The 24,941-nt window shown below is 45.9% G+C and overlaps 1 protein-coding gene across 1 annotated transcript in view; it reads right to left on the bottom strand.

The window, feature by feature from the left end:
• Positions 1 to 2,564: 2,564 nt before the first annotated feature.
• Positions 2,565 to 24,941, bottom strand: part of VSTM2B (V-set and transmembrane domain containing 2B) — a 91,269-nt gene continuing 68,892 nt past the window's right edge. The window contains exon 7 of the mRNA XM_069739290.1: positions 2,565 to 3,410. Within this exon, the coding sequence (XP_069595391.1) occupies positions 3,322 to 3,410 (89 nt within the window). The 3' untranslated portion in view covers positions 2,565 to 3,321. The remainder of the gene's footprint in view (positions 3,411 to 24,941) is intronic.

The raw sequence follows: 24,941 nt of genomic DNA, 5'->3' as shown, positions 1-24,941 counted from the left end.
CACCCCTCCACCTTTATTGGGTCCAGTCCTCCATTGAACCCTTATTGTGTAGTAATCCGACGTGCCAGTGCTGAGAAGCTTTGAAAGTCACATGCAAATGAGTCAAGAAGCACATTGGGGGTGTCTCAATGTACTTCGATTGCAGAAACACGCCCCCTTTTCACTTCCAGCCTAATTTGCATGTGGCTTCAAAGCGTCTCAGCGCTTAATTTAAAGCAAACCTGTACTAGTGACAAATACAGGGGTTTATCTTTAGAAGTCGCAATCATACTTAGCCTTCAGACCGTTATGTCACCCTAAGGTCTTCTTTCCCAGCGTGAGAATACCAGTATTGGAAATGACACATCATAGTTGGGAGTCCTGTTACAATTTTTGCTGGGGTCCAAAAGCTTTAAACCAGATCTGTCAAAAGATTTTGCAATATAATCTGTATATATAGCAGATAGATCTGTTAGACCTGATGAGACTGGTGTATTTACCGGCGTGGTTATCCATATCAAAGTACCGTAAGTTGATTTTATGTGCATTTTATGAGACCAGTTAGAGTGAGAGAGCTCATGAGTCCAAGTGTATTCACTCTGCCTACTCCGCCTGACAGTTATTCAGTCTCCACTCACCCAGCATGACAGCTATTCAGGTTCCATCCACCCAGACTGACAGCTATTCAGGTTCCACTCACCCAGACTGACAGCTATTCAGTCTCCACCCACCCAGCATGACAGCTATTCAGTCTCCACTCACCCAGACTGACAGCTATTCAGGTTCCACCCACCCAGACTGACAGCTATTCAGTCTCCACCCACCCAGCATGACAGCTATTCAGGTTCCATCCACCCAGACTGACAGCTATTCAGGTTCCACCCACCCAGACTGACAGCTATTCAGTCTCCACTCACCCAGACTGACAGCTATTCAGTCTCCACTCACCCAGACTGACAGCTTTTCAGTCTCCACTCACCCAGACTGACAGCTAATCAGTCTCCACTCACCCAGACTGACAGCTATTCAGTCTCCACTCACCCAGACTGACAGCTATTCAGTTTCCACTCACCCAGACTGACAGCTATTCAGTCTCCACCCACCCAGCATGACAGCTATTCAGTCTCCACTCACCCAGACTGACAGCTATTCAGGTTCCACCCACCCAGACTGACAGCTATTCAGTCTCCACCCACCCAGCATGACAGCTATTCAGTTTCCACTCACCAAGCCTGACAGCTATTCAGTCTCCCCCACCCGGGCATACAACTATTCAGTCTCCCCCACCCAGATTGACATCTATTCCGTCTCCACTTATCCAACCTGACAACTATTAAATCTCCACCCAGAATTACAGCTATACAGCCTCCACACACCCAGAATGACAGCTATTAAATCTCCACCCAGAATGACAGCTACTCAGTCTTCGCCCACCCAGAATGACAGCTACTCAGTCTTCGCCCACCCAGAATGACAGCTACTCAGTCTCCGCCCACCCAGACTGACAGCTGCTCAGTCTCCGCCCACCCAGACTGACAGCTACTCAGTCTCCACCCACCGAGACTGACAACCATTCAATCTCCACCCAGACTGACAGCTATTCAATATCTGCCCTCTCAGACTGACTCACAGATATTTAAAGGGAACCTGTCACCCCCAAAATCGAAGATGAGCTAAGCCCACCGTCATCAGGGGCTTATCTACAGCATTCTGTAATGCTGTAGGTAAGCCCCCGATGTATGCTGAAAGATGAGAAAAAGAAGTTAGATTATACTCACCCTGGGGCAGTTCCGCTGCAGTCCGATCCGATGGGGTCGCGGTCCTGTCCGGGGCCTCCTTTCTTCATAGGATGACGTCCTCTTATCTTCACGCTGCGGCTCCGACGCAGGCGTACTATGTCTTCACTGTTGAGGGCAGAGCAAAGTACTGCAATGCTCAGGCGCCGGGAAAGGTCAGAGAGGCCCAGCGCCCATAGGATCGGACCGCAGCGAGACCGCCCCTGGGTGAGTATGATATAACCTGTTTTTCTCATCTTTCAGGATACATCGGGACCTTATCTACAGCATTACAGAATGCATTACAGAATGCTGTAGATAAGCCCCTGATGGCGGTGGGCTTAGCTCATCTTCGATTTTGTGCGTGACAGGTTCCCTTTAATCTCTGCCCGCCCGGCTTCATGCTGCAGCTTGTACTGAACAGTGAGAGATCTCTGTAGTGGTTTAAAGAAGGCACGCTGAGGATCTGTCAGTCAAGCTGGGTGGGTGGCAAATCAGCAGCAGAGAGGTGGGACGCTGAGGAGCTGGCAATCCGTTTAAGTGGGCTGACATTTAGTGGCAGCAGGGAGGAAGAACACCAAAGAGCTGTCATTTATGCCAGCCAGACGAAGCAATATGAATTTTAACAGTAAATACTCCAGTCTCCTCAGGTCTAATTTATCACTTTAACAATAATGTTCATTTTTTATAGCAAAATCTAGTGACAAATTTGCTTGTTTACCCCCGTGGACAGATTCCCTTTATTTTTCTCTTTTTTTTGCATAAATTGTAGATAATTCCAAAGTTTTTACCAAATATAAAATATTGGTGTCTTATCTCAAAATCATTTTATTCAACTGTTATTCAGCATTATACAATACAGTAGTTTTTTTTTTCATTTATAAACAAATTTTCTTTTCATGTTTCCAATCTTTATTTAAAAATAAATATTATCGATGGTGATTGATGATGGATCTGACATGTGCCTTCTGACAAAGAAAAAAAAAATTACTGAAATTAAATAATTTAATTAAAGAAAAAGGGTAAAAAAAAAATCCAAAACGTCAAGCACATTCTAATTAAAAATATTCTTTTTTTTTTTTTTCCCCCGGGAAAATGTCGCTGGCAACTCAATAAACTTACAGGTCATCATAAAAATAACTGATCAACAGTTCGTGCAAAAAAGAACGAAAAGAATGACAACAATTTTTTTTATTATTATTATTTTTTTTTAACGGAAATGCCTGATAAGTTATGGATCTCAAAGTCATGTTCAGAAATCATAACGGGCTGTGCGCGCAGCAAGGCGGAGACCAGACTCTTTGTTTTCATTGGAAACTTGTCGCGTCATTTTGGGAGGTTCATTTCTTATAAGATTCTCCAAAAATATGTTTTGTTTTTTTTTTGTTTGTTTTTTTAAAATTACATTTTAATTTTTTTTTCACCGTGAAGTATTTGCCATGCTTCATTCAGTCTTTTTTTTTTCCTGTCCTTTCTAAATTTGCAGCTTTCATTAAAGGGGAGGGATTTGGATAAAGTTCATATGGGCTTGTTTGGTTGGTTCAGGAATGATTCACAAAATGGTCCATCAGTGATTGAGTAGTAAGAAGACGAGCTGATGAAGTACCAACAGGAACGTGTAGAGGATTGGATCACTGGCAAGATTTGGTCCCGTTCCTGCAAGACAAGAGATAATCTGATTAGAATGTTGCTTCTATCGTACGCAATACCGGCATTGACCCAATAGGTGGCAGCAGTGAGATGGCAGCCTGAACAGCTAGAGAATAAACAAGTTGACATTTCATTGCAGCTTTGGATGTGACTAGTGTATACCGACCAAGATTTCTGCAAGATAAGTAATTCAATTTGTGTCAATTTACCAATATCAACCCTATATTCATACATTTCTCAATGTAGTCTCATCTTGACATCACCTTCATTGGCATAGACTTTGAGAAGAGCTAGTCACCAGGGAAAAATGAGGCCGTTTTTCCTCTCATTTTATGTCTGTTGCTCCCCTGAGTATTTTTTTTTAAATTCTGCCATATGAGTCAATGGATGTGGGCCCAGTTTTTATGGTTTTTACAAGGAGTTGTTGCTCACAGGATCCTCAGGGGCGTGTCTATGCTGTTCTGTATAATTACCCTGTAAGGATTGCCCCCCTTGAGAAAGACCTTAAAAATTTGCATATTGCCCGCACCAAGCAAAAAGGCTCAAATAACGAAACTGGTATCGACAGTTGTCCTCTTAAAGTAGCACTCCATTATTTTCCTGTAACATAGGCTGATACATCTTAATAAATAATACTTCCACTCTGTATTTCCAGTGCTTATATTATAAATTATACTTTCCCCAGTCCCCTCAGCATCTCTTCACCAAAGATGGAGCAAAGAGGAAAGTAGGAGGAGCAGTGGAGAATAGATGGAGCAGAGAGGAAAATAGGAGGAGCAGTGGAGAATAGATGGAGCAGAGAGGAAAGTAAGAGGAGCAGTGGGGAATAGATGGAGCAGAGAGGAAAGTAGGAGGAGCAGTGGAGAATAGATGAAGCAGAGAGGAAAGTATGAGGAGCAGTGGAGAATAGATGGAGCAGAGAAGAAAGAAGGAGGAGTAGTGGAGAATAGATGGAGCAGAGAAGAAAGAAGGAGGAGTAGTGGAGAATAGATGGAGCAGAGAGGAAAGTAGGAGGAGCAGTGGGGAATAGATGGAGCAGAGAAGAAAGAAGGAGGAGTAGTGGAGAATAGATGGAGCAGAGAGGAAAGTAGGAGGAGCAGTGGGGAATAGATGGAGCAGAGAGGAAAGTAAGAGGAGCAGTGGAGAATAGATGGAGCAGAGAGGAAAGTAGGAGGAGCAGTGGAGAATAGATGAAGCAGAGAGGAAAGTATGAGGAGCAGTGGAGAATAGATGGAGCAGAGAAGAAAGAAAGAGAAGTAGTGGAGAATAGATGGAGCAGAGAGGAAAGTAGGAGGAGCAGTGGGGAATAGATGGAGCAGAGAGGAAAGTAGGAGGAGCAGTGGAGAATAGATGGAGCAGAGAGGAAAGTAGAAAGAGCAGATGAGAATAGATGGAGCAGAGAGGAAAGTAGGAAGAGCAGAGGAGAATAGATGGAGCAGAGATGAAAGTAGGAAGAGCAGTTGAGAATAGATGGAGCAGAGAGGAAAGTAGGAGGAGCAGGGGAGAATACATGGAGCAGAGAGGAAAGTAGGAAGAGCAGTGGAGAATAGATGGAGCAGAGAGGAAAGTAGGAAGAGCAGTGGAGAATAGATGGAGCAGAGAGGAAAGTAGGAAGAGCAGTGGAGAATAGATGGAGCAGAGAGGAAAGTAGGAGGAGCAGTGGAGAATAGATGGAGCAGAGATGAAAGTAGGAAGAGCAGTGGAGAATAGATGGAGCAGAGAGGAAAGTAGGAGGAGCAGTGGAGAATAGATGGAGCAGAGAGGAAAGTAGGAGGAGCAGTGGAGAATAGATGGAGCAGAGAGAAAAGTAGGAAGAGTAGAGGAAAATAGATGGAGCAGAGAAGAAAATAGGAAGAGCAGTGGATAATAGATGGAGCAGAGAGGAAAGTAGGAGGAGCAGAGGAGAAGAGATGGAGCAGAGAGGAAAGTAGGAGGAGCAGTGGAGAATAGATGGAGCAGAGAGGAAAATAGGAAGAGCAGTGGAGAATAGATGGAGCAGAGAGTAAAGTAGGAGGAGCAGTGGAGAATAGATGGAGCAGAGAAGAAAGAAGGAGGAGTAGTGGAGAATAAATGGAGCAGAGAGGAAAGTAGGAAGAGCAGTGGAGAATAGATGGAGCAGAGAGGAAAGTAGGAGGAACAGTGGAGAATAGATGGAGCAGAGCGGAAAGTACGAAGAGCACTGGAGAATAGATGAAGCAGAGAGAAAAGTAGGAGGAGCAGTGGAGAATAGATGGCGCAGAGAGAAAAGTAGGAAGAGCAGAGGATAATAGATGGAGCAGAGAGGAAAGTAGGAGGAACAGTGGAGAATAGATGGAGTAGAGAGGAAAGTAGGAGGAGCAGAGGAGAATAGATGGAGCAGAGAGGAAAGTAGGAGGAGTAGAGGAGAATAGGAGGAGCAGAGGAAAGTAGGAGGAACAGTGGAGAATAGATTAGGCAGAGAGGAAAGTAGGAAGAGCTGAGGAGAGTAGATGGAGCAGTGGAGAATAAATGGAGCAGAGAGGAAAGTAGGAGGAGCAGTGGAGAATAGATGGAGCAGAGAGGAAAGTAGGAGGAGCAGTGGAGAATAGATGGAGCAGAGAGGAAAGTAGGAAGAGCAGAGAAGAATAGATGGAGCAGAGAGGAAAGTAGGAAGAGCAGAGGAGAATAGATGGAGCAGAGAGGAAAGTAGGAGGAGCAGTGGAGAATAGATGGAGCAGAGAGGAAAGTAGGAGGAGCAGTGGAGAATAGATGGAGCAGAGAGGAAAGTAGGAGGAGCAGTGGAGAATAGATGGAGCAGAGAGGAAAGTAGGAGGAGCAGTGGAGAATAGATGGAGCAGAGAGGAAAGTAGGAGGAGCAGTGGTGAATAGATGGAGCAGAGAGGAAAGTAGGAGGAGCAGAGGAGAATAGATGGAGCAGAGAGGAAAGTAGGAGGAGCAGAGGAGAATAGATGGAGCAGAGAGGAAAGTAGGAGGAGCAGTGGAGAATAGATGGAGCAGAGAGGAAAGTAGGAGGAGCAGAGGAGAATAGATGGAGCAGAGAGGAAAGTAGGAGGAGCAGTGGAGAATAGATGGAGCAGAGAGGAAAGTAGGAGGAGCAGTGGAGAATAGATGGAGCTGAGAGGAAAGTAGGAGGAGCAGTGGGGAATAGATGGAGCAGTGATGAAAGTAGGAAGAGCAGTGGAGAATAGATGGAGCAGAGAGATGAAAGGGAATGATAAAGAGGAGAGTGGGAGAGGCTGAAAAGGAATTGGAGGAATATAGAGGAAAATATGAGGAGCAGACAGAAAAATAGAACGAAGAACGGAGAATGGGAGGAGAATAGGAGCAGCAGAGAGATGAAAAGGAGGCATATAGAGGAGAGTGGGAGCAGCTGAGAGGATAATGCGAGGGATATAGAGGGAACTGGAAGGGATAGAGAAGAGAATGGGAGGAGCTGAGATGAAAGTAGGAGGAGCATAGGAAAATAGGAGGAGCAGAGGAGAAAAGGAAGAATATAGAGGAGAATGGAATTATGGATGGGATATAGAGGAGAGTGGGAGGAGCTGACAGGAGAATGGGAGGGATATAAAGAATGAGTAGAGCAGGGAGGCGCAGAGACTGGGAGCAGCAGAACAATGGGAGGAGCACAGTGAAGTGGAGAGGGACTAGCTGGTCCTAATTTAGTTAGTGAGATATCAGGGAAGCAAGAGAAGAATGATTTCTCACAAATACAGTGACTGTTGTAAGTGGTGGTCAGTAAAGTTACAGGTTACATTATGCAATAGGTGTCAATGAAAAATATGGAAAATAGAGGAGAAAATGAGCAACAGAACAACTATTTACACTCCTCCCAATCCCTAAAAAATCAAAAACAAGAACAGAGAACGTTAAATAATCATATGCTGTCTATCTGCAGTCACCACTAGGGGGAGCTCACTGCATACTTTCTTCTTATTATGTTTAGTGTATAAGCAGGGAGCGCCCTCTAGTGCTGACTCCAGGCTGAAAAACTAAAATCTCTGAAGTTCCGCATGACAAAATCTGCGCTGTGATCGATCTAACATAACATAAACCAGCAGAGAACATCAGTCCTGAAAATGTTTACAATCACTTTCGGGTTGATGTCCCTTTAACGCCTCCCTTTTTGTTATTTTAAGAGCGGCGATTACGGGAATAGATAAATGTAATGTATACCTGTGTCAAGATTTGGCTTCCTATATATTTGTCATAACAGCTGTAACACATTGTGCCTACAGATGCAATTTCAATTTGTGCAGCCAAGCGGCCCCTGTGTACTGGTTTACGAAATCACATTATATTCAATTACCCTCCTCCACGTGTCCCCCGTATAGAGCGCCGTACACACCGCCAGGCGGAATTACCGAGCTGAGCCTTGTAATGAGAAGTAAACATGGCAGCATCCTTCCCCGCATTTGTGTATTCATGGAATTGTAAATGAGATGTGATGATCAGACTCCTGCAGGGTCCTCCGAGACCCCCAAGGCTGGAGAAATAGAAATGTGAGCATCTACCCGGCCCCTTCATTATAATACAGGATCAATAGTAGGAATATCGGCTATGACCTCATTACAGGGGCCGGAGATCAAGCACCGGGTCATTGCAATCTGTGGGGAAATATATCAAAATGAGATCCAGTCAATCAATAGTTTCATGATGGGCTTCTATGACTCGACTTAAAGGGGTTCTCCTCTTAATTCCTACTTCTTTAAAGCCCGAACCCCCTAAAGTTTGGGACAACCCCCTTTAATAACAGATACAGTGAATCCATCCCAAAACGCACACGCTGCCGCAGCGCAAATTTAAATAAACCGCTATTACACAGACAGCCTCCAGAGGGCAGCGTTGCAATCAACACGTCTATGATTGAATTGGCATCGGTCACACTTGGTTGCTCGGACACTGAGCAAAGCAGAAATATCTACCATGGCCGGCCTGCTCTGTATTCTGCACATAGTCTGGACTCATAAGGTTGTGCAAACGGTTTCTTAATATTGCATGTATTATAACGTACATGGAGGCGCCTGCTGCAATGCTAAAAACACTCAATGCTGCAGTTTCCATGCAAAAAATAAATACAAATATATTCAGTAATATATTTACTGATGGCACCGACATAAGCAGGAAGGAGATGTATTGGGGAAATGGGTGTATCTGTAATGCACAGAAGAAAAGAAATTATATATATATATATATATATATATACATACATATTGTGGGGGTTGTACTCGCTCAGGTGCGACGGTTGACACTCAAGAGGCACGTTCCATTAAAAGTTCACAGGGTTTATTGCTCCATAAACCACATAGCAAAAACAGAAAACAAATAGCCTTTGGCTCAGGAAAAGGAAAACAAGTGTCCAGTCCTTCAGGCTCAGTCCTGGAGCCTTAACACACTCTGGAGGGTTTCACCTCCACACACACATATACTTCCTGTGTTAACCCTGCTGTTGTCTTCGGTCTGGGGAGACCGATTTTGAACTTTGGCATTTTTGGGGGTGTTCAAGACGCGGTTCTGAACCTTGTGGTTGATTGACTTAAATGAGGATGGGTCGGTCGGCCACGGGTTTCAGAGCCGCATCTTGAATATTTTAAAGAATATTGAAGTTCAAGGTCGGTCGCTTTTGACCGAAGACAACAGCAGGGTTAAGCATTAGCCTTTCTTTTATAGACCTAACCACACCCAGGAACCCATCACATGATTAGACATGTGGTTATGACATCACCACAGGTCCTGAAACACATATAGATAGGCATGGTTATGCCCCTTACCCAGGGGTGAGGTATATGGGTAGTCAGACCCTCCCATTGCTTTATGTGCATCAAAGAAAACACTTCGGGATACATCACAGCGACAAGCCACCTATGTGACACATACCTCCCGTCAACTATGCAACCTTTAGCCATGCTACTATATATATATATATATACAGTATATATATATAGTGTATATGTACATATATATACATATATGCACATGTATACATATACAAGATATAGGTACAGGTGCTTCTCACAAAATTAGAATATCATCAACAAGTTAATTTATTTCAGTTCTTCAATGCAAAAAGTGAAACTCATATATAGAGTGATTACACACAGATTGTAAAAAAGTCACCTCGTAATAATTTGTATAAAAAAAATCACAATATTAATACAACAATTCAATTCTAAAAGATAGTAAAAAAGTTATAAATAACAAAATATAATAAAAATATATAAATAATAAAAGATAACAATAATACATGTTAATAAACAATGATAAAAATAATATAATAGTACAAAATAAATGATAAAAATAATAATGGGAGTTTCCGCCCCATCACTCAACTGAGACAGCCCTGACCAGAATCACTAACGACCTACTTACCGCCAAAGCTAACGGACAATACTCTGTACTCCTCCTTCTAGACCTGTCCTCTGCTTTCTACACAGTTGACCACTGCCTCCTACTACAGATCCTCTCCTCCTTTGACATCAAAGACCTCGCCCTATCCTGGATCTCCTCATACCTTTCCAACCGCACATTCAGCGTCTCCCACTCCCGCACTACTTCCTCATCCCACCCTCTCTCTGGTGGAGTCCCCCCAAGGCTCTGTTCTAGGACCTTTAGGGTATGTGCACACGTCAGGATTTCTTGCAGAAATTTCCTGAAGAAAACCGGAAATTTTCTGCAAGAAATCCGCATTTTTTTTTTGCGTTTTTTCCCCGTTTTTTTTTTTGCGGTTTTCTTAGCATTTTGCAAGCGTAATTAGCTTGCAGAATGCTAAAGTTTTCCAAGCGATCTGTAGCATCGCTTGGAAAACTTACTGACAGGTTGGTCACACTTGTCAAACATAGTGTTTGATAGTGTTTGACAAGTGTGACCAACTTTTTACTATAGATGCTGCCTATGCAGCATCTATAGTAAAAGATAGAATGTTTAAAAATAATAAAATAAAAAAAAAGGTTATACTCACCCGCAGACAGCAGATCTCCTCAGCGGCGTTCGTTCCTTTAGATGGTGTGTGTGTGAAGGACCTTCGATGACGTCACGGTCACGTGAGCGGTTACATGAGCGGTCGTGCGACCAATCACAGGACCGCGATGTCATCGCAGGTCCTTCACACAGACCATCTATAGGAACAGAAGCGGCAGCATGCAGCGCAGAGAGGCGGGAAGACATCGAGGGTGAGTATATGACTATTTTTTATTTTAATTCTTTTTTTTTAACCAATTATATGGTGCCCAGTCCGTGGAGGAGAGTCTCCTCTCCTCCACCCTGGGTACCAACCGCACATGATCTGCTTACTTCCCGCAAAGTGTGCACAGACCCATGCGGAAAGTAAGCGGATCAATGCACTCCTAGGTGTGCGGAATCCACGCAATTCCGCATATTTAACGAACATGTTGCTTTTTTTTCCGCGATGCGATTTTTTCGCGGAAAAAAAAGCAACATTTGCACAAGAAATGCAAAATACATTGTAAATAGTAGGAGGCATATGGAAGCGTTTTTTTCCGCGTTTTTATCACGTTTTATAGCGAAAAAACGCGAAAAATACTGTACGTGTGCACATGGCCCTACTCTTCTCAATCTATACACTTGGCCTGGGACAACTCGTAAAGTCCCATGGATTCCAGTACCACCTTTATGCTGATGACACTCAGATCTACCTCTCTGGCCCAGACGTCACCTCCCTGCTCTCCAGAATCCCAGAGTGTCTATCAGCCATATCCTCCTTCTTCTCCTCTCGCTTCCTCAAACTCAGTGTGGACAAATCGGAACTCATCATCTTTCCTCCATCCCATAGATCTTCCTTACCTGACCTATTTATCGCAATTAACAACATCACGCTTTCACCCGTACGTAAGTCCGCTGCCTCGGAGTAACCCTTGAGTCTGCCCTGTCCTTCAAACCGCACATCCAAGCTCTGTCCACCTCCTGTCACCTCCAGCTCAAAAATATCTCTAGAATCCGTCCTTTCCTCAACCGTCAATCTACTAAAATGCTTGTGCATGCCCTCATCATCTCCCGCCTGGACTACTGCAACATCCTTTTCTGTGGCCTCCCTGCTAACACCCTTGCACCTCTCCAGTCCATCCTTAACTCTCTGCTCCTCCCAAGACCTCCTTCTCTCCTCCACACTTATTTGCTCCTCACCCAACCGCCTCCAAGACTTCTCCCGAATATCCCCCATCCTCTGGAATTCTTTGCCCCAACACGTCCGACTATCAACCACATTCGGATCCCTCAGACGGAACCTGAAAACCCATCTCTTCAGGAAATCCTACAGCCTGCACTGACCCCGCTGCCTCCTCATCACTACCGGAGCTACCGCCTCACCATCACCGGAGCTCCTGTAACCCTCAACCTACTGTCTCCTTCCCCACCTCTTGTAGAATGTAAAGGCCCCTTCACATTTAGCGACGCTGCAGCGATACCGACAACGATCCGGATCGCTGCAGCGTCGCTGTTTGGTCGCTGGAGAGCTGTCACACAGACCGCTCTCCAGCGACCAACGATGCCGGTAACCAGGGTAAACATCGGGTAACTAAGCGCAGGGCCGCGCTTAGTAACCCGATGTTTACCCTGGTTACCATGCTAAAAGTAAAAAAAAACAAACACTAGATACTTACCTACAGCCGTCTGTCCTCCAGCGCTGCGCTCTGCTTCTCTGCTCTCCTCCTGTACTGTCTGGGAGCCGGAAAGCAGAGCGGTGACGTCACCGCTCTGCTTTCCGGCTCACAGACAGTACAGGAGGAGTGCAGAGCACAGCGCTGGAGGACAGACAGCGGTAGGTAAGTATGTAGTGTTTGTTTTTTTTTACTTTTAGCATGGTAACCAGGGTAAACATCGGGTTACTAAGCGCGGCCCTGCGCTTAGTTACCCGATGTTTACCCTGGTTACCAGTGAAGACATCGCTGGATCGGTGTCACACACGCCGATCCAGCGATGTCTCCAGGGAGTCCAGCGACGAAATAAAGTTCTGGACTTTATTCAGCGACCAACGATCTCCCAGCAGGGGCCTGATCGTTGGTCGCTGTCACACATAACGATTTCATTAACGATATCGTTGCTACGTCACAAATAGCAACGATATCGTTAACAATATCGTTATGTGTGAAGGTACCTTAAGTCCGCAAGGGCAGGGTCCTCGCCCCTCTGTATCAGTCTGTAATTGTTAGTTTACTTACTGTAAGTGATATCTGTAATTTGTATGTAATCCCTTCTCATGTACTGCACCATGGAATCAATGGTGCTATATAAATAATTAATAAAAACAATAATAATAAAATAATAATAATAATAAAAGATAATAATAATAATAATACAATAATAAAAATAAAAGCTAGAATAAAAATAAATTTAAAAAATATATAGAATAATAAAAAAAATTAAGAAGGAAATAAAATAACAAATAATAAGATAAAAAATAATTAATAAAATATCATAAAAATAATATTAAACAATAACAATAGAAAATAATAACATAATAATAAAAAATAAGTGATAATAAAAGATTATACAATAATAATACATAATAAAAGATAATATATAAATAATAACATTTAATAATACAAAAAAAAAGAAATGAAGAAAATATAATAAAAGTAAAATAAAAGATAATTTAAAAAAAAGTTCTTGTTACTTCCTTGATTCTTTCCCAGGTGTTAACAAAAAAATATAAACGCTAAAAAACATTGTGTTATTTCTGAAACTTGAGGCCGCCTTTCTTATCGCCCATTCCTCCGTGCGACTGTCATCCACTTGATACATGGTGTCTCCAGAAATGTCATCACTCCTTCACGAAGAACGTGAGGAGCAGCTGGGACCGCGGAGTAGAAGGGCAGCTGCGACACTGATGAATAAACAGCCGCGATTGGGGCTCGCCTGTCGCTTTCTCGCTCGCTCCTCTTGATTAGCGGCGGCTATTTTTTAAGAAACAATTGCCAGGAATGAATATTTGCAGCTTTTGATTTCAATGACTTTTTGACAGCTTGATTTGATAAGTTCTTTTTTAGCCGACCTGGGATTAGAGGAAGAACATTCTGAAACTGAAAATTATCTCCGAATATGTGATTTGCGCAGTTTCCATCCAAGACAAAATGTTTAAAAGTATTAGAAAAAGAGAATCTGCAATATATCAGCTGTGTACCGTCAGTGTACAAATGGCGCGGAGGATGGTGCAAACCTGGGCACTAGGTTGCGGTGTGATCCTCTACATCAGGGGTGGGCAAGTCATTTTCCCGAGGGGCCACAGGAGAGACCGTGACTGTTGTGGAGGCTGAAATTAATTCTGCTCAATATCAATATATTACGGTAATTATAATCATTTTATAAGATTAATTGTATCACATAGTATTGAGCAGAATTAAGTATGCTGACATCCCCCATAGACTGTATGACCCTTCACATCATAAACAGTATGAGCCCACACATAGCCCCCTATATAGAGAGTGAGCCCCCACACAACCTCTCCGTACACAATATGATCCCCCACATAGCCCCCTGTATAGAGTGTGAACCCCCACACAACCTCTCCATACACAATATGAACCCCCACATAGCCCCCTATATAGAGTGTGAGCCTCCACACAACCTCTCCGTACACAATATGAACCCCCACATAGCCCCCTATATAGAGTGTGAGCCTCCACACAACCTCTCCATACACAATATGAACCCCCACATAGCCCCCTATATAGAGTGTGAGCCTCCACACAACCTCTCCATACACAATATGAACCCCCACATAGCCCCCTATATAGAGTGTGAGCCTCCACACAACCTCTCCGTACACAATATGATCCCCCACATAGCCCCCTATATAGAGTGTGAGCCCCCAGACAACCTCTCCGTACACAATATTAACCCCCACATAGCCCCCTACATAGAGTGTGAGCCTCCACACAACCTCTCCGTACACAATATGATTCCCCACATAGCCCCCTATATAGAGTGTGAGCCTCCAAACAATCTCTCCGTTCACAATATGAACCCCCACATAGCCCCCTATATAGAGTGTGAGCCTCCACACAACCTCTCCATACACAATATGAACCCCCACATAGCCCCCTATATAGAGTGTGAGCCTCCACACTACCTCTCCGTACACAATATGATCCCCCACATAGCCCCCTATATAGAGTGTGAGCCTCCACACAACCTCTCCGTACACAATATGATCCCCCACATAGCCCCCTATATAAAGTGTGAGTCCCCACACAACCTCTCCGTACACAATATTAACCCCCACATAGCCCCCTATATAGAGTGTGAGCCTCCACACAACCTCTCCGTACACAATATGATCCCCCACATAGCCCCCTATATAGAGTGTGAGCCTCCAAACAATCTCTCCGTTCACAATATGAAGCCCCACATAGCCCCCTATATAGAGTGTGAGCCCCCACACAACCTCTCCATACAAAATATGAACCCCCACATAGCCCCCTATATGGAGTGTGAGCCTCCACACAACCTCTCCGTACACAATATGATCCCCCACATAGCCCCCTATATAGAGTGTGAGCCTCCAAGCAATCTCTCCGTACACAATATGAACCCCCACATAGCCCCCTATATAGAGTGTGAGCCTCCAAACAACCTCTTCGTAGACAATATGATCCCCCACATAGCCCCCTATATAGAGTGTAAGCCTCCAAACAATCTCTCCGTACACAATATGAACCCCCACATAGCCCTCTATATAGAGTGTGAGCCTCCAAACAACCTCTTCGTAGACAATATGAACCACCACATAGCCCCTATATAGAGTGTGATCCCCACACAACCTCTCCATACACAATATGAACCCCCACATAGCCCCCTATATAGAGTGTGAGCCTCCACACAACCTCTCCATACACAATATGATCCCCCACATAGCCCCCTATATTGAGTGTGAGCCTCCACACAACCTCTCCTTACACAATATGATCCACCACATAGCCCCCTATAGAGTGTGAGCCCCCACACAACCTCTCCGTACACAATATGATCCCCCACATAGCCCCCTATATAGTGTGAGCCTCCACACAACCTCTCCGTACACAATATGATCCCCCACATAGCCCCCTATATAGAGTGTGAGCCTCCACACAACCTCTCTGTACACAATATGATCCCCCAAATAGCCCCCTATATAGAGTGTGAGCCTCCACACAACCTCTCCGTACACAATATGATCCCCCACATAGCCCCCTATATAGAGTGTGAGCCTCCAAACAATCTCTCCGTACACAATATGAACCCCCACATAGCCCCTTATATAGAGTGTGAGCCTCCAAACAACCTCTTCGCAGACAATATGAACCACCACATAGCCCCCTATATAGAGTGTGAGCCTCCACACAACCTATCTGTACACAATATGATCCCCCACATAGCCCCCTATATAGAGTGTGAGCTTCCACACAACCTCTCCGTACACAATATGATCCCCCACATAGCCCCCTATATAGAGTGTGAGCCCCAACACAACCTCTCCATACACAATATGAACCCCCACATAGCCCCCTATATAGAGTGTGAGCCTCCACACAACCTCTCCATACACAATATGATCCCCCACATAGCCCCCTATATAGAGTGTGAGCCTCCAATCTCTTTGTACACAATATGAACCCCCACATAGCCCCCTATATAGAGTGTGAGCCTCCAAACAACCTCTTCGTAGACAATATGATCCCCCACATAGCCCCCTGTATAGAGTGTGAACCCCCACACAACCTCTCCATACACAATATGAACCCCCACATAGCCCCCTATATAGAGTGTGAGCCTCCACACAACCTCTCCGTACACAATATGAACCCCCACATAGCCCCCTATATAGAGTGTGAGCCTCCACACAACCTCTCCATACACAATATGAACCCCCACATAGCCCCCTATATAGAGTGTGAGCCTCCACACAACCTCTCCATACACAATATGAACCCCCACATAGCCCCCTATATAGAGTGTGAGCCTCCACACAACCTCTCCGTACACAATATGATCCCCCACATAGCCCCCTATATAGAGTGTGAGCCCCCAGACAACCTCTCCGTACACAATATTAACCCCCACATAGCCCCCTACATAGAGTGTGAGCCTCCACACAACCTCTCCGTACACAATATGATTCCCCACATAGCCCCCTATATAGAGTGTGAGCCTCCAAACAACCTCTTCGTAGACAATATGAACCACCACATAGCCCCTATATAGAGTGTGATCCCCACACAACCTCTCCATACACAATATGAACCCCCACATAGCCCCCTATATAGAGTGTGAGCCTCCACACAACCTCTCCATACACAATATGATCCCCCACATAGCCCCCTATATTGAGTGTGAGCCTCCACACAACCTCTCCTTACACAATATGATCCACCACATAGCCCCCTATAGAGTGTGAGCCCCCACACAACCTCTCCGTACACAATATGATCCCCCACATAGCCCCCTATATAGTGTGAGCCTCCACACAACCTCTCCATACACAATATGAACCCCCACATAGCCCCTTATATAGAGTGTGAGCCTCCAAACAACCTCTTCGCAGAGAATATGAACCACCACATAGCCCCCTATATAGAGTGTGAGCCTCCACACAACCTATCTGTACACAATATGATCCCCCACATAGCCCCCTATATAGAGTGTGAGCTTCCACACAACCTCTCCGTACACAATATGATCCCCCACATAGCCCCCTATATAGAGTGTGAGCCCCAACACAACCTCTCCATACACAATATGAACCCCCACATAGCCCCCTATATAGAGTGTGAGCCTCCACACAACCTCTCCATACACAATATGATCCCCCACATAGCCCCCTATATAGAGTGTGAGCCTCCAATCTCTTTGTACACAATATGAACCCCCACATAGCCCCCTATATAGAGTGTGAGCCTCCAAACAACCTCTTCGTAGACAATATGAACCACCACATAGCCCCCTATAGAGTGTGAGCCCCCACACAACCTCTCCATACACAATATGAACCCCCACATAGCCCCCTATATAGAGTGTGAGCCTCCACACAACCTCTCCGTACACAATATGATCCACCACATAGCCCCCTATATAGAGTGTGAGCCCCCCACACAACCTCTCCGTACACAATATGATCCCTCACATAGCCCCCTATATAGAGTGTGAGCCTCCACACAACCTCTCCGTACACAATATGATCCCCCACATAGCCCCCTACATAGTGTGAGCCTCCACACAACCTTTCCGTACACAATATGATCCCCCACATAGCCCCCTATATAGAGTGGGAGCCTCCAAACAATATCTCCGTACACAATATGAACCCCCACATAACCCCCTATATAGAGTGTGAGCCTCCAAACAACCTCTTCGTAGACAATATGAACCACCACATAGCCCCCTATATAGAGTGTGAGCCCCACACAACCTCTCCGTACACAATATGATCCCCCACATAGCCCCCTATATAGAGTGTGAGCCTCCACACAACCTCTCCGTACACAATATGATCCCCCACATAGCCCCCTATATAGTGTGAGCCTCCACACAACCTCTCCGTACACAATATGATCCCCCACATAGCCCCCTATATAGAGTGTGAGCCTCCACACAACCTCTCCGTACACAATATGAACCCCCACATAGCCCCCTATATAGAGTGTGAGCCTCCAAGCTACCTCTTCGTAGACAAAATGAACCACCACATAGCCCCCTATATAGAGTGAGCCCCACACAACCTCTCTATACACAATATGAACCCCCACATAGCCCCCTATATAGAGTGTGAGCCTCCACACAACCTCTCCATACGCAATATGATCCCCCACATAGCCCCCTATATAGAGTGTGAGCCTCCACACAACCTCTCCGTACACAATATGATCCACCACATAGCCCCCTATATAGAGTGTGAGCCTCCACACAACCTCTCCGTACACAATATGAACCCCCACATAGCCCCCTATATAGAGTGTGAGCCTCCAAACAACCTCTTCGCAGACAATATGAACCACCACATAGCCTCCTATATATAGTGTGAGCCCCCACACAACCTCTCCATACACAATATGAACCCCCACATAGCCCCCTATATAGAGTGTGAGCCTCCACACAACCTCTTCGTACACAATATGATCCCCACATAGCCCCCTATATAGAGTGTGAGCCTCCAAGCAATCTCTCCGTACACAATATGATCCCCCACATAGCCTCCTATATAGAGTGTGAGCCTCCAAACAATCTCTCCGTACACAATATGAACCCCCACATAGCCCCCTATATAGAGTGTGAGCCTCCAAACAACCTCTTCGTAGACAATATGAACCACCACATAGCCCCCTATATAGAGTGAGCCCCACACAACCTCTCCATACACAATATGACCCCCCACATAGCCCCCTATAAAGAGTGTGAGCCTCCACACAACCTCTCCATACGCAATATGATCCCCCACATAGCCCCCTATATAGAGTGTGAGTCTCCCAACAATCTCTCCGTACACAATATGAACCCCCACATAGCCGCCTATATAGAGTGTGAGCCTCCAAACAACCTCTTCGCAGACAATATGAACCACCACATAGCCCCCTATATAGAGTGTGAGCCTCCACACAACCTCTCCGTACACAATATGAACCCCCACATAGCCCCCTATATAGAGTGTGAGCCTCCAAACAACCTCTTCGCAGACAATATGAACCACCACATAGCCCCCTATATATAGTGTGAGCCCCCACACAACCTCTCCATACACAATATGACCCCCCACATAGCCCCCTATATAGAGTGTGAGCCTCCACACAACCTCTCCATACGCAATATGATCCCCCACATAGCCCCCTATATAGAGTGTGAGTCTCCAAACAATCTCTCCGTACACAATATGAACCCCCACATAGCCGCCTATATAGAGTGTGAGCCTCCAAACAACCTCTTCGCAGACAATATGAATCACCACATAGCCCCCTATATAGAGTGTGAGCCTCCACACAACCTCTTCGTACACAATATGATCCCCACATAGCCCCCTATATAGAGTGTGAGCCTCCAAGCAATCTCTCCGTACACAATATGATCCCCCACATAGCCTCCTATATAGAGTGTGAGCCTCCAAACAATCTCTCCGTACACAATATGAACCCCCACATAGCCCCCTATATAGAGTGTGAGCCTCCAAACAACCTCTTCGTAGACAATATGAACCACCACATAGCCCCCTATATAGAGTGAGCCCCACACAACCTCTCCATACACAATATGACCCCCCACATAGCCCCCTATAAAGAGTGTGAGCCTCCACACAACCTCTCCATACGCAATATGATCCCCCACATAGCCCCCTATATAGAGTGTGAGTCTCCCAACAATCTCTCCGTACACAATATGAACCCCCACATAGCCGCCTATATAGAGTGTGAGCCTCCAAACAACCTCTTCGCAGACAATATGAACCACCACATAGCCCCCTATATAGAGTGTGAGCCTCCACACAACCTCTCCGTACACAATATGAACCCCCACATAGCCCCCTATATAGAGTGTGAGCCTCCAAACAACCTCTTCGCAGACAATATGAACCACCACATAGCCCCCTATATATAGTGTGAGCCCCCACACAACCTCTCCATACACAATATGACCCCCCACATAGCCCCCTATATAGAGTGTGAGCCTCCACACAACCTCTCCATACGCAATATGATCCCCCACATAGCCCCCTATATAGAGTGTGAGTCTCCAAACAATCTCTCCGTACACAATATGAACCCCCACATAGCCGCCTATATAGAGTGTGAGCCTCCAAACAACCTCTTCGCAGACAATATGAATCACCACATAGCCCCCTATATAGAGTGTGAGCCTCCACACAACCTCTCCGTACACAATATGAACCCCCACGTAGCCCCCTATATAGAGTGTGAGCCTCCAAACAACCTCTTCGCAGACAATATGAACCACCACATAGCCCCCTATATATAGTGTGAGCCCCCACACAACCTCTCCATACACAATATGACCCCCCACATAGCCCCCTATATAGAGTGTGAGCCTCCAAACAACCACTTCGTAGACAATATGAACCACCACATAGCCCCCTATATAGAGTAAGACCCACACAACCTCTCCATACACAATATGACCCCCCACATAGCCCCCTATATAGAGTGTGAGCCTCCACACAACCTCTCCGTACACAATATGATCCCCCACATAGCCCCCTATATAGAGTGTGAGCCTCCAAGCAATCTCTCTGTACACAATATGATCCCCCACATAGCCTCCTATATAGAGTGTGAGCCTCCAAACAACCTCTTCGCAGACAATATGAACCACCACATAGCCCCCTATATATAGTGTGAGCCCCCACACAACCTCTCCATACACAATATGACCCCCCACATAGCCCCCTATATAGAGTGTGAGCCTCCACACAACCTCTCCATACGCAATATGATCCCCCACATAGCCCCCTATATAGAGTGTGAGTCTCCAAACAATCTCTCCGTACACAATATGAACCCCCACATAGCCGCCTATATAGAGTGTGAGCCTCCAAACAACCTCTTCGCAGACAATATGAATCACCACATAGCCCCCTATATAGAGTGTGAGCCTCCACACAACCTCTCCGTACACAATATGAACCCCCACGTAGCCCCCTATATAGAGTGTGAGCCTCCAAACAACCTCTTCGCAGACAATATGAACCACCACATAGCCCCCTATATATAGTGTGAGCCTCCACACAACCTCTCCATACACAATATGACCCCCCACATAGCCCCCTATATAGAGTGTGAGCCTCCAAACAACCACTTCGTAGACAATATGAACCACATAGCCCCCTATATAGAGTAAGCCCCACACAACCTCTCCATACACAATATGACCCCCCACATAGCCCCCTATATAGAGTGTGAGCCTCCACACAACCTCTCCATACGCAATATGATCCCCCACATAGCCCCCTATATAGAGTGTGAGTCTCCCAACAATCTCTCCGTACACAATATGAACCCCCACATAGCCACCTATATAGAGTGTGAGCGTCCAAACAACCTCTTCGCAGACAATATGAACCACCACATAGCCCCCTATATAGAGTGTGAGCCTCCACACAACCTCTCCGTACACAATATGAACCCCCACGTAGCCCCCTATATAGAGTGTGAGCCTCCACACAACCTCTCCATACGCAATATGATCCCCCACATAGCCCCCTATATAGAGTGTGAGTCTCCAAACAATCTCTCCGTACACAATATGAACCCCCACATAGCCGCCTATATAGAGTGTGAGCCTCCAAACAACCTCTTCGCAGACAATATGAACCACCACATAGCCCCCTATATGGGGTGTGAGCCTCCACACAACCTCTCCGTACACAATATGAACCCCCATGTAGCCCCCTATATAGAGTGTGAGCCTCCAAACAACCTCTTCGCAGACAATATGAACCACCACATAGCCCCCTATGTATAGTGTGAGCCCCCACACAACCTCTCCATACACAATATGACCCCCCACATAGCCCCCTATATAGAGTGTGAGCCTCCACACAACCTCTCCATACGCAATATGATCCCCCACATAGCCCCCTATATAGAGTGTGAGTTTCCAAACAATCTCTCCATACACAATATGAACCACCACATAGCCGCCTATATAGAGTGTGAGCCTCCAAACAACCTCTTCGCAGACAATATGAACCACCACATAGCCCCCTATATAGAGTGTGAGCCTCCACACAACCACTCCGTACACAATATGAACCCTCACGTAGCCCCCTATATAGAGTGTGAGCCTCCAAACAACCTCTTCGCAGACAATATGAACCACCACATAGCCCCCTATATATAGTGTGAGCCCCCACACAACCTTTCCATACACAATATGAACCCCCACATAGCCCCCTATATAGAGTGTGAGCCTCCACACAACCTTTCCATACACAATATGATCCCCCACATAGCCCCCTATATAGTGTGAGCCTCCACACAACCTCTCCGTACACAATATGATCCACCACATAGCCCCCTTTATAGAGTGTGAGCCTCCACACAACCTCTCCGTGCACAATATGATCCCCCACATAGCCCCCTATATAGAGTGTGAGCCTCCACACAACCTCTCCGTACACAATATGAACCCCCACATAGCCCCCTATATAGAGTGTGAGCCTCCACACAACCTCTCCGTACACAATATGATCCACCACATAGCCCCCTATATAGAGTGTGATCCCCCACACAACCTCTCCGTACACAATATGATCCCCCACATAGCCCCCTATATAGTGTGAGCCTCCACACAACCTCTCAGTACACAATTTAATCCCCCACATAGCCCCCTATATAGAGTGTGAGCCTCCAAACAATCTCTTCGTACACAATATGAACCCCCACATAGCCCCCTATAGAGTGTGAGCCCCCACACAACCTCTCCATACACAATTTGAACCCCCACATAGCCCCCTATATAGAGTGTGAGCTTCCACACAACCTCTCCGTACACAATATGATCCACCACATAGCCCCCTATATAGAGTGTGAGCCTCCACACAACATCTCCGTACACAATATGATCCCCCACATAGCCCGCTATATACAGTGTGAGCTCCCACACAACCTCTCCATACACAATATGAACCCCCACATAGCCCCCTATATAGAGTGTGAGCCTCCACACAACCTCTCCATACACAATATGAACCCCCACATAGCCCCCTATATAGAGTGTGAGCCTCCACACAACCTCTCCGTACACAATATGATCCCCCATATAGCCCCCTATAGAGTGTGAGCCTCCACACAACCTCTCCATACACAATATGATCCCCCACATAGCCCCCTATATAGAGTGTGATCCTCCAAACAACCTATTCGTAGACAATATGATCCCCCACATAGCCCCCTATATAGAGTGTGAGCCTCCAAACAATCTCTCCATACACAATATGATCCCCCACATAGCCTCCTATATAGAGTGTGAGCCTCCAAACAACCTATTCGTAGACAATATGATCCCCCACATTGCCCCCTATATAGAGTGTGAGCCCCCACACAACCTCTCCATACACAATATGATCCCCCACATAGCCCCCTATATAAAGTGTGAGCCCCCACACAACCTCTCCGTACACAATATTAACCCCCACATAGCCCCCTATATAGAGTGTGAGCCTCCACACAACCTCTCCGTACACAATATGATCCCCCACATAGCCCCCTATATAGAGTGTGAGCCTCCAAACAATCTCTCCGTTCACAATATGAAGCCCCACATAGCACCCTATATAGAGTGTGAGCCCCCCCACAACCTCTCCATACAAAATATGAACCCCCACATAGCCCCCTATATGGAGTGTGAGCCTCCACACAACCTCTCCGTACACAATATGATCCCCCACATAGCCCCCTATATAGAGTGTGAGCCTCCAAGCAATCTCTCCGTACACAATATGAACCCCCACATAGCCCCCTATATAGAGTGTGAGCCTCCAAACAACCTCTTCGTAGACAATATGATCCCCCACATAGCCCCCTATATAGAATGTAAGCCTCCAAACAATCTCTCCGTACACAATATGAACCCCCACATAGCCCTCTATATAGAGTGTGAGCCTCCAAACAACCTCTTCGTAGACAATATGAACCACCACATAGCCCCTATATAGAGTGTGATCCCCACACAACCTCTCCATACACAATATGAACCCCCACATAGCCCCCTATATAGAGTGTGAGCCTCCACACAACCTCTCCATACACAATATGATCCCCCACATAGCCCCCTATATTGAGTGTGAGCCTCCACACAACCTCTCCTTACACAATATGATCCACCACATAGCCCCCTATAGAGTGTGAGCCCCCACACAACCTCTCCGTACACAATATGATCCCCCACATAGCCCCCTATATAGAGTGTGAGCCTCCACACAACCTCTCCATACACAATATGATCCCCCACATAGCCCCCTATATTGAGTGTGAGCCTCCACACAACCTCTCCTTACACAATATGAACCCCCACATAGCCCCCTATATAGAGTGTGAGCCTCCAAACAACCTCTTCGTAGACAATATGATCCCCCACATAGCCCCCTATATAGAATGTAAGCCTCCAAACAATCTCTCCGTACACAATATGAACCCCCACATAGCCCCTATATAGAGTGTGATCCCCACACAACCTCTCCATACACAATATGAACCCCCACATAGCCCCCTATATAGAGTGTGAGCCTCCACACAACCTCTCCATACACAATATGATCCCCCACATAGCCCCCTATATTGAGTGTGAGCCTCCACACAACCTCTCCTTACACAATATGATCCACCACATAGCCCCCTATAGAGTGTGAGCCCCCACACAACCTCTCCGTACACAATATGATCCCCCACATAGCCCCCTATATAGAGTGTGAGCCTCCACACAACCTCTCCGTACACAATATGATCCCCCACATAGCCCCCTATATAGAGTGTGAGCCTCCACACAACCTCTCCGTACACAATATGATCCCCCACATAGCCCCCTATATAGAGTGTGAGCCTCCACACAACCTCTTCGTACACAATATGA

This window comes from Ranitomeya imitator, chromosome 9 (assembly GCF_032444005.1).
Source record: "Ranitomeya imitator isolate aRanImi1 chromosome 9, aRanImi1.pri, whole genome shotgun sequence".
Lineage (NCBI taxonomy): Eukaryota > Metazoa > Chordata > Amphibia > Anura > Dendrobatidae > Ranitomeya > Ranitomeya imitator.
Note: the sequence above shows the minus strand (reverse complement) of the source record. Positions and strands in the feature narration are given on the sequence as shown.